Genomic DNA, 9,690 nt, shown 5'->3' on the forward strand with positions numbered 1-9,690 from the left:
CCCCCTCACATCCCCTTTCCTGTGACCTCTTTGTTAGGTGACCCTGTAAGTGAGGGAGTCATATAACATCAGTTACTTTGAGAAACACCCTGATAACTAAGAGAATCCATTTGCTCATCTTTCTATACATCAAAGTAGTTCCTTCCATCAATCAATGCCCAAATGTTAAAATTCCCACCACAGGTTTTACTTAATTCAGCTCAGTCACGACACAAACAGAGTAAAATACAACTGGGAAACACTGAGAAAACCTAATTGAACCCTTTTAAACGTCTCCAATGTCATGACAGACGACTTTCAGCATCTTGGCTGTGATGCCCAACGAGGTGTGAAGAATCCTTCATCATCACATGTGTCCACTGTTCGAATTACGTGGGAGCCAGAGGGGGCTGAGCTCCCAGAGAGTGAGGACTAGCTCCCATGAAAGCAACAAAGTCAAAAATCTGAGGCGGTCTCTCATATCTGAAGTAGGGGTGCAACGATTGGTCTACAAAAATCGATGACAAAAATAGTCGAATTTACTTGTCGATGAATCGTTGGTTACGTCATAGCGCGTGTTTCTCGTGCCGTGCAGCTGAACTAAAAGTCGTTTTTCCGGAGGTGCTGATGGAAGTAGCTGAGGAGTGAGCCATCTCGCTTCATTCCTATCTCTGAAAGCCGTGCATGTGCAATAGCGACAGAACATGGACCAATGGGTGCGTCCGTTCCAGCGTACCAGGAAGTCAAAGGTTCGGGAGAACTTCAGCCTTAACATGGCCCGAAAAAAACTACCTGCTATATCTGTGCAGCGGACCTGCTTTGCATGGAAGCAGGACTCACGCATTTGAGGAGGAGGCACGTTTGAGATCGTAACGGAGACGATGCGGACTCGCCTCAGTAAGATCTTATAGTATATGAACGTAAATACCTGTGTAAACCTGTGCGCAGTATTCTAGAATCCATTACAAAAATATGGTTTAAACTTTTTTTTAACAAGTTTAAAAGCGTTATGTTATCCTATTGCCTGACAAACGTCTTTTTTTTTTATCACAATTATTTAGTCCGAGGAAGACTGTAGTTTGGTTTGTGGATGTTTATATTGCTGTTATTTTCCCTGTCATTTTTGTTAACAGGAAAAATGGATTCTTGTTTTTAAATTAATATATTTTTATTAGCACTTTCCCTGTCCTTGGTTTTAAATTGAAAAAAGCTTGATTTTTCTTTTCTTTTCTTTTGTGTCAACAGTACCCTTATATGCAGCAAAGTTTATTAAAATAAATTTTTTATTAATGAAGTATTGACCTTTTAATGTCTTTATTTTCAGTCATCACAGGCCTTGAACAACCTCAAGCAAAATTTAAAAGCTGTTTGCTAAATAAGAGAAATTGAGAATTTGTGTCATTCATAATGACAATAATAATCGGTGACTAATCGACTATCAGAATAGTCGTTAGTTGCAGCCCTGATCTGAAGGTGTCTGCCATATGTGACATTGTAATTTAATGTTAAACAGGAAGTTCAGCGAGAAGATCGCTCTGCACAACTAGAAGCAGGCGGAGGAGACCCGGGCCTTCGACCAGCTGATGACCGACCTGACAGTGTCCAGGGTAAGAAGCTGTCATGAGAGGGGACATGTCCTTGAACATACTAAACACATGTGATCATAGTCACTGAACATGCTAAACACATGTGATCATGGTTGATCATAGATACTGAACATACTAAACACATGTGATCATAGTCCCTGAACATACTAAACACATGTGATCATGGTTGATCATACTAAACACATGTGTGATCATGGTCACTGAACATACTAAACACATGTGATCATAGTAACTGGACATACTAAACGCATGTGATCATGGTCACTGAACATACTAAACACATGTGTGATCATAGTCACTGGACATACTAAACGCATGTGATCATGGTCACTGAACATACTAAACACATGTGTGATCATAGTCACTGGACATACTAAACGCATGTGATCATGGTCACTGAACATACTAAACACATGTGATCATGGTCACTGAACATACTAAACACATGTGATCATGGTCACTGAACATACTAAACACATGTGATCATGGTCACTGAACATACTAAACACATGTGATCATAGAAACTGAACATACTAAACACATGTGATCATAGATACTGAACATACTAAACACATGTGATCATAGAAACTGAACATACTAAACACATGTGATCATAGATACTGAACATACTAAACACATGTGATCATAATAACTGGACATACTAAACGCATGTGATCATGGTCACTGAACATACTAAACACATGTGTGATCATGGGCACTGAACATACTAAACACAAGTGTTATCATGGGCACTGAACATACTAAACACATGTGATCATAGATACTGAACATACTAAACACATGAGATCAATGAAGACCTTTTCTCCTTGTTTTTCGTTTTAAATTCATCCTGCAGAAATAAACACCACGAGCTGCTTAGAACATTCAAAATCTTCCCATCAACAGTTACAAGTAAATATATATGATATAAAAATCCATCCAATTAAATCTCTGGTGAAAAAAATACTAAGAATAAGAATAAAACACCAACAACCGTGTTTCACATGGACAATTGACATAAATCGTACAACATGTGTTTTTGAATAGCAACCAGCCATGAGACAGGCAATGTGAAAGTTATGAAGTTCTGTTATGAAGCTGCAGCATGTGAAGATATGAGCGTAATTCAATTTCCAGAGGTTGAACCCTGATGTGCAGCTCTGTCACTGTGGCATGTTTCAAAAGAAGCTGACGTTTGTTCTTCACGTGTTGCTGTCCATGTACAGTCCGTGTGTTCAGGTTCACCTTCTAGCTTTAGCTCATCCAAAATAAATATGTAGAACATTTACGTTTTCACTAATTAATAGTTAAATTATCATTATAATACTTTACTAGTAGTGAAGTGCATTGGAGAGATTAACTTTCTCAGGAGAAAATAAAGGAGAGCAGATTTTTCTCCTACAGACTGATGTTTTCATTATTTCCTTATCAATGAATTCATCAGTTAGAATTCATTAACTAAAGGTTTTGGCTGCACAAAACATTTACACCAGATAATCAAGCAGAGTTTGATTTATTTTCAACTTTAAAGTTCAGTCAATTTCAAGCATAACCAGACGCAGATAGTCAGCGGGGCCGCGCTGAATGCTTTGGGGGAAGGACTGAATTGGGCATGCGCGTCTCTTTCGAAAAAAAAAGTCAAATAAAACATGTAATGTAACAATGAGTGAAATTTTGGCATTAATCTAACACATCCTGATAACAATATATAAATACACCTGTGTATTTATTTTTGTGAAGATCGGTCAATGGGAACACATTCCGGGGGTCTCGGGCTGTCTCAGGGGGGCACCGTTGAGCCATTTTGCGACGCACATTGAAAATTCCTTCAGAATACGTACATTTTCACCACTTTCTACCTTTCTGCAAATTTTGGTAAGAAGTTGAGCATGTTAAAGCCCTCAAAAAGCCAATTCATTTGCCTGAATAATAATAATAATAATACTAATAAATAAAATTTCTAGGGCTGCAAAGCAGCACTGAGTGGGCCCGAGCACATGCATTTTGAAGCGTTGCATGCTTTTTGCCTAGCGTTGCATGCGTTTTGCCTGAAAATAATAATAAAAACAGAGATTCCTTTGATATTTGACCGGCTCAGCATCAAAGGATTCATGGTCGCAGAACATCGTGTTTTAATGGCCAGAACATCGTGTTTTCATGGCGTGTAATCAAACTTTGACACCAAGCCACGGTCACACCGTGTCACTAAAAAAAAATCTGTCAGTCAGTTTTAATCTCCATCTTGTTGTGATGACACTCATCTCAATTTGACGTTGATCCGATGAAAACCCTGGTACAAGTACATCAAAGTAAAAATGTGGAATATGACCAAAATGGCCAATAAATGCAAGATAGCAGGCTTCCTGTTGTGTTTTTCCAAATGCACCTAGAGACTTTTTGTTTGTCTGGTCATGATACACCTGTATATCGATTTTTGTGAAGATCGGTCAATGCGAACACGTTCCAGGGGTCTCGGGGGTCTCAGGGGGAACCGTTGAGCCATTTTGCGACGCCCATTGAAAATTCCTTCAGAATACGTAAATTTTCACCACTTTCTACCTTTCTGCAAATTTTGGTAAGAAGTTGAGCATGTTAAAGCCCTCAAAAAGCCAATTGATTTGCCTGAATAATAATAATAAGTACAAGTACATCAAAGTAAAAATGTGGAATATGGCCAAAATGGCCACTAAATACAAAATAGCAGGCTTCCTGTTTTGTTTTTCCAATTGCATCTTGAGACTTTTTTGTTTGTCTGGTCATGATACACCTGTGTATTGATTTTTGTGAAGATCGGTCAATGGGAACACCTTCCGGGGGTCTCGGGCTGTCTCGAGGGGGGAACCGTTGAGCCATTTTGCGACGCCCATTGAAAATTCCTTCAGAATACGTAAATTTTCATAACTTTCTAACTTTCTGCAAATTTTGGTAAGAAGTTGAGCATGTTAAAGCCCTCAAAAAGCCAATTCATTTGCCTGAATAATAATAATAAGTACAAGTACATCAAAGTAAAAATGTGGAATATGGCCAAAATGGCCACTAAATGCAAGATAGCAGGCTACCTGTTGTGTTTTTCCAATTGCACCTAAAGACTTTTTTGTTTCAAATTTTCACCACTTACTAACTTTTTTGCAAATTTTGGTAAGAAGTTGAGCATGTTAAAGCCCTCAAAAAGCCAATTCATTTGCCTGAAGAAGAAGAATAATAATAATCCTTACAATAACAATAGGGTCCTCCCTGACCTTTGATCAGTGCTCGGGCCCTAATAAACGTCAGAGATGTAGTCTTTATATATGATATCTATGATGGCAACGCAGCCGAGACATCTATTCTTTATATTTGTCTATGATGGCAACGCAGCCGAGACATCTAGTCTTTATATGTGTCTATGATGGCAATGCAGCCGAGACATCTAGTCTTTATATATGATATCTATGATGGCAACGCAGCCGAGACATCTAGTCTTTATATATGTCTATGATGGCAACGCAGCCCAGACATCTAGTCTTTATATATGATATCTATGATGGCAACGCAGCCGAGACATCTAGTCTTTATATATGTCTATGATGGCAACGCATCCGAGACATCTAGTCTTTATATGATATCTATGATGGCAACAGGCGAGCGTGTGACGACAGTCGCCATTTACCGTATTCCGACGGCCGGTCTCGCACATCTATTTTGCAGAATCACCATGGCGTACATGGAGACTTCGGGTCTGTACGAGACGCTGAAGTCCGAGTGGAACAAGAAGAACCCGAACCTGAGCCTCTGCGGAGACCTGCTCGTCCAGCTGAAGGTGAACACCTGGGTCCCGGTGATCTGGTTCCCGGTGTGCTGCTCCGTAAAGTTTCCGAGTGGGAGCAGGGGGAAGGCGGCGTGAAGCGTTAGCTCCTGTTAGCTACCGATGCTAACCTCCAGGACGCTAGCTAACCATGCTAACGCTAACGTGTAGTTTCCTGTTTGTATAAAAACTACAGACTCTCGTTAAATAACGTTTCCGGGTTCTGGGGAAATAACGTGTTTTATTTCAGTGTGCGATGTTTGTTGCGTCCACAGATTAAACATGAATAGCTACAGTTAGTTAAGCTAACGATGCTAACCTCCAGGACGCTAGCTAACCATGCTAACGCTAACGTGTAGTTTCCTGTTTGTATAAACTACAGACTCTCGTGCTCAATCGGTTAAATAACACTTCCGGGTTCTGGGGAAATAACGTGTTTTATTTCAGTGTGCGATGTTTGTTGCTTCCACAGATTAATGATGAATAGCTACAGTCAGTTAAGCTAACGTGCTAGTGCTTATTCATTGTGAAGCTAGTTAGCACCTGGGTCTGACGATCAAAACAAACATTTAAATCTTATTGTTATTAGTAATTATGTGATTTGTTGCTCTAATATGATCAATATTCAGACAACAGTTCATATTTATGAAATTATAGCTGTTAATGTTGTTAAGAGGATATTTTTTACAAACTCAACAATCTTCATTTAACTTTACAATACTTACTTTCTAATATTTACAATCTTGTTGATATATTACGTTTAAATTGTCTAATATTATGTTTACATTGCATTTATATATTTATAACTATTTTTACTACCCTGTTGCTTTTGTAACATGACCAACATTCACCATAGTGGGAATTATCTTGTGTTTTATTGCCCGACATCAAATTTAATACTGTTTTTGAGGATATGTGACTTAATGTTATATCATAATTTAAATCTTATTGTTATTAGTAATTTTGTGATTTGTTGCTCATATATGATCAATAATCAGACAACAGTTCATGTTTATGAAATTATAGCTGCTAATGTTGTTTTTGATCGGAGGATATTTTTTACAAACTCACAAATCTTCATTTAACTTTTCATTTTCTTATATCTTATATTTACTGTCCTGTTTACATTTGATATATTAAGTTGACATAGTGTATTTTATTTGTATTTCTACTTTGCATTTATGTATTTATAACTTTGTTTACTACCCCCTTGCTTTTGTAGCATGGCCAACATTCACAATAGCGGGAATTATAAAGGATTATCTTGTGATTTATTTCCTGACACAAAATTTAATACTGTTTTTGAGGATACGTGACTTAATGTTATATCATAACTTAAGTCGTTGGGTGATCTGAAGTCTGAAATTTTGTGGAAAATGACCCAAATCTATTTCCAGGTTTTATTGCTGAAGCTGAACTTTTTACCGACCAGTGGGTCTGCGCTCACCCAGCAGCAGCTCATTCTAGCTCGTGAGTTTGGGTTCATATTAATTCACGGTTCAGTAGTAAAACGGTTTTAAAGCAGAAATCCCTCTAACACCGATCTGTGTTTGTGTTTCAGGGAATGTCCTTGAAATCGGAGCCTTGAGGAGCATCCTGAAGAAGGACATCCCGTCCTTCGAGAGATACATGGCCCAGCTCAAATGTTACTACTTTGATTACAAGTAATGCCCCCGTTTCATTCCTCACGTGTCTACGAGTTTTGTGACATGTAATTCACTTCTTACATCGCTCTTCTTTTACCTTTCTCATCAAGGAATGAACTGCCTGAATCTACCGACATGCACCAGCTGCTTGGCCTGAACCTGCTCTTCCTGCTCTCACAGAACCGTGTGTCTGAGTTTCACACAGAACTCGAGCGGCTGAGTGCTCGAGATATTCAGACCAACATCTACATCAGACACCCCGTGTCCTTAGAGCAGGTACTGCACTTTATTCCTAGTCAGATAACAAATCTGTGGTTTGATAGTGTACTTTTATTCTGCATTTCTTAGTATCAAATGAATTTAATGCCCTTAAATTACTGAACTTGTTCCGTCAAATTAATAATTTGGCTTCTCATCTTAATCAATTCCCTAAATAAATATCATTGCATCACTGCAGCAGCAAGTTAATTAGTGAGGCTCCTTAAACAAATTAATTAACTCACTCAGATGATAATATTCACCTTCTCCTGAACCTTGTATTACATGTACAGTTTTTCATTCTATAGGAAAGCTTCCAATAGTTCATATTTACTTTCCGAATGGCCAGATTTTATTTAATTTTTTCATTTCAGACAAACCTCATCGTTAAATAATTTGTAAAATGGTTAAATATAACCCCACAGACATGCCTGGTCTGTGAATTCTCTATTTACATTATACTGTGTTAATAACTCCTTCTCCTTCTCCTTCTCAGTACCTGATGGAGGGAAACTACAACAAGGTCTTTCTGGCCAAAGGCAACATTCCTGCCAAGAGCTACACGTTTTTTATAGATATTCTGCTTGACACAATTCGGTAAGGGTTGATATCAAATCTGTGATAATTTTACCACTGCATCCAATAGCATTTATCTTTTTGTTGTCTTTAAAAGATTACTTCATCTAAAACTGAGCTTTTCATTGCAGTGATGAGATCGCAGGTTGCATAGAGAAAGCATACGAGCAGATCCAGGTCGCTGAAGCCACTCGAGTGCTTTTCTTCAGTACCCCCAAAAAGATGGCTGACTACGCCAGGAAGGTTTGTAAATTTCCTTTTGAATGTGGGAAGCAAGATTAAACTATACATTAGGTACTATCCAGAGATGTAAGATGATTTCTGCAGATATTTATTCAAATACTAGAACTCCTTTCACGGAGGTTAATATTACAATTTGGATTCGGTGCAAAAACCCTTTTAGTTAACCATTTAACATTTTTTACAAGCTCCTTCCTAGATTATCTCCCAACAGAAAGTAAAAATGGTCCAAACTGATTGTTCTCTCCGTTGCAGAGAGGATGGAGTTTAAGCCCCGATGGTTATTACTCCTTCGCCAGTCAGCAGCAGCGGACGGAGGAGGTGACCATCCCCTCCACCGAGCTGGCACAACAGGTCATCGAATATGCACGACAGCTGGAAATGATTGTGTAATCCGCCCCCAGGAACACACTCATTTTTTGTCTATTTTTTTTTTATCTGCAATAAATAATTTAGAGAGTAAATTGTTTGAATGACTGGATTTTTGAAACATTACAATTCAAACATTCCCATGAAGCAAGATATTTATATTTCTGTCTTCACTCATTACTCCTCATCTTGAAACCTCAGTGTTGAGCAAGATTCAGATATTTCAGTGGTGACCAGTGGAAGCTCACACCTGTTCAACAACCCTGAGGAATTTGTGGGCATAGATTTAATTGAGATATGTATTAAAAGCGTGAAAAGTGCTTATATGACTTTATATATCAATAACAAGGCTTTAATAAAAGCTACCTTTGGGTTGCCAGATTATAGAGTAAACTCTCCCAGCCTGACAAATGTTTTGCTTGTCTGTTTATCACATTGTTTTATTAATAAGGGTAATTTCTGCAAAAGTAAATTTATTAATAGCTGCAAAGCTTATGTTCTGCAGAACATTTATAAAATAATACATCAACACTTTTAAGCAGTTGACCAAAGTTTGCAACTTCAAGACCCAGGATAACATTCATAATTGCAAACCTGACGACTTGTTAAAAGAGTGAAACCCTAAGTTATTAATGGTTAACTGACATGTGTAACTTCATCACACAATGTGCCATAGATGATCCAGATAGATAGATAGATAGAGTACTTTATTCATCCCGAAGGGAAGTTAAGTCGTCATAGCAGCCGGTATATTTGAATACAATAATATACAATACAATAGAATTACATAAAAAATATTTAGGTAGAAAGAATAAAAAACAGAAACACAAGATAAATAATAAATATAATAATAATAGTAAATAGTAAATATAATAATAACAAGTAAAACTGTAAAATGTATGTCCTGTTGCAGTATCAATCTTTAACTCAAATTTTTAGGGCTGCAAAGCAGCACTGGGTGGGCCCGAGCACATCCATTTTGAAGCGTTGCATGCTTTTTGTCTGAAAAAACAAAAATAACCAGTTCTGAGAGAGAAAGAGGCGTGACCTTTGCAAGACATAAAGTTTCCTTTGATCTAGGAAGACTGAAATCAAAGGATTCATGGTCCATGTATGTCCACGTTACAGAACATCGTGTTTGAATGGCGTGTAATCAAACTTTGACGCCACGCCACGGTCACACCGTGTGATTAAAAAAAAATCCGTCAGTCAGTTTTAATCTCCATCTTGT

The 9,690-nt window shown here is 37.9% G+C and overlaps 1 protein-coding gene across 1 annotated transcript; it reads left to right on the forward strand.

Moving 5' to 3' along the window:
• Positions 1 to 5,280: 5,280 nt before the first annotated feature.
• On the forward strand, positions 5,281 to 8,554 carry LOC132998102 (26S proteasome non-ATPase regulatory subunit 8-like). The gene is made up of 7 exons (XM_061067599.1): positions 5,281 to 5,385; positions 6,768 to 6,840; positions 6,932 to 7,034; positions 7,127 to 7,202; positions 7,771 to 7,871; positions 7,982 to 8,093; positions 8,346 to 8,554. The coding sequence occupies exons 1-7, from the start codon at positions 5,281 to 5,283 to the stop codon at positions 8,481 to 8,483; spliced, it is 708 nt and encodes a 235-aa protein (XP_060923582.1). The 3' UTR covers positions 8,484 to 8,554.
• The last annotated feature ends 1,136 nt before the right edge of the window (positions 8,555 to 9,690 follow it).

This window comes from Limanda limanda, chromosome 3, assembly GCF_963576545.1.
Source record: "Limanda limanda chromosome 3, fLimLim1.1, whole genome shotgun sequence".
Taxonomy (NCBI): Eukaryota; Metazoa; Chordata; class Actinopteri; order Pleuronectiformes; family Pleuronectidae; genus Limanda; species Limanda limanda.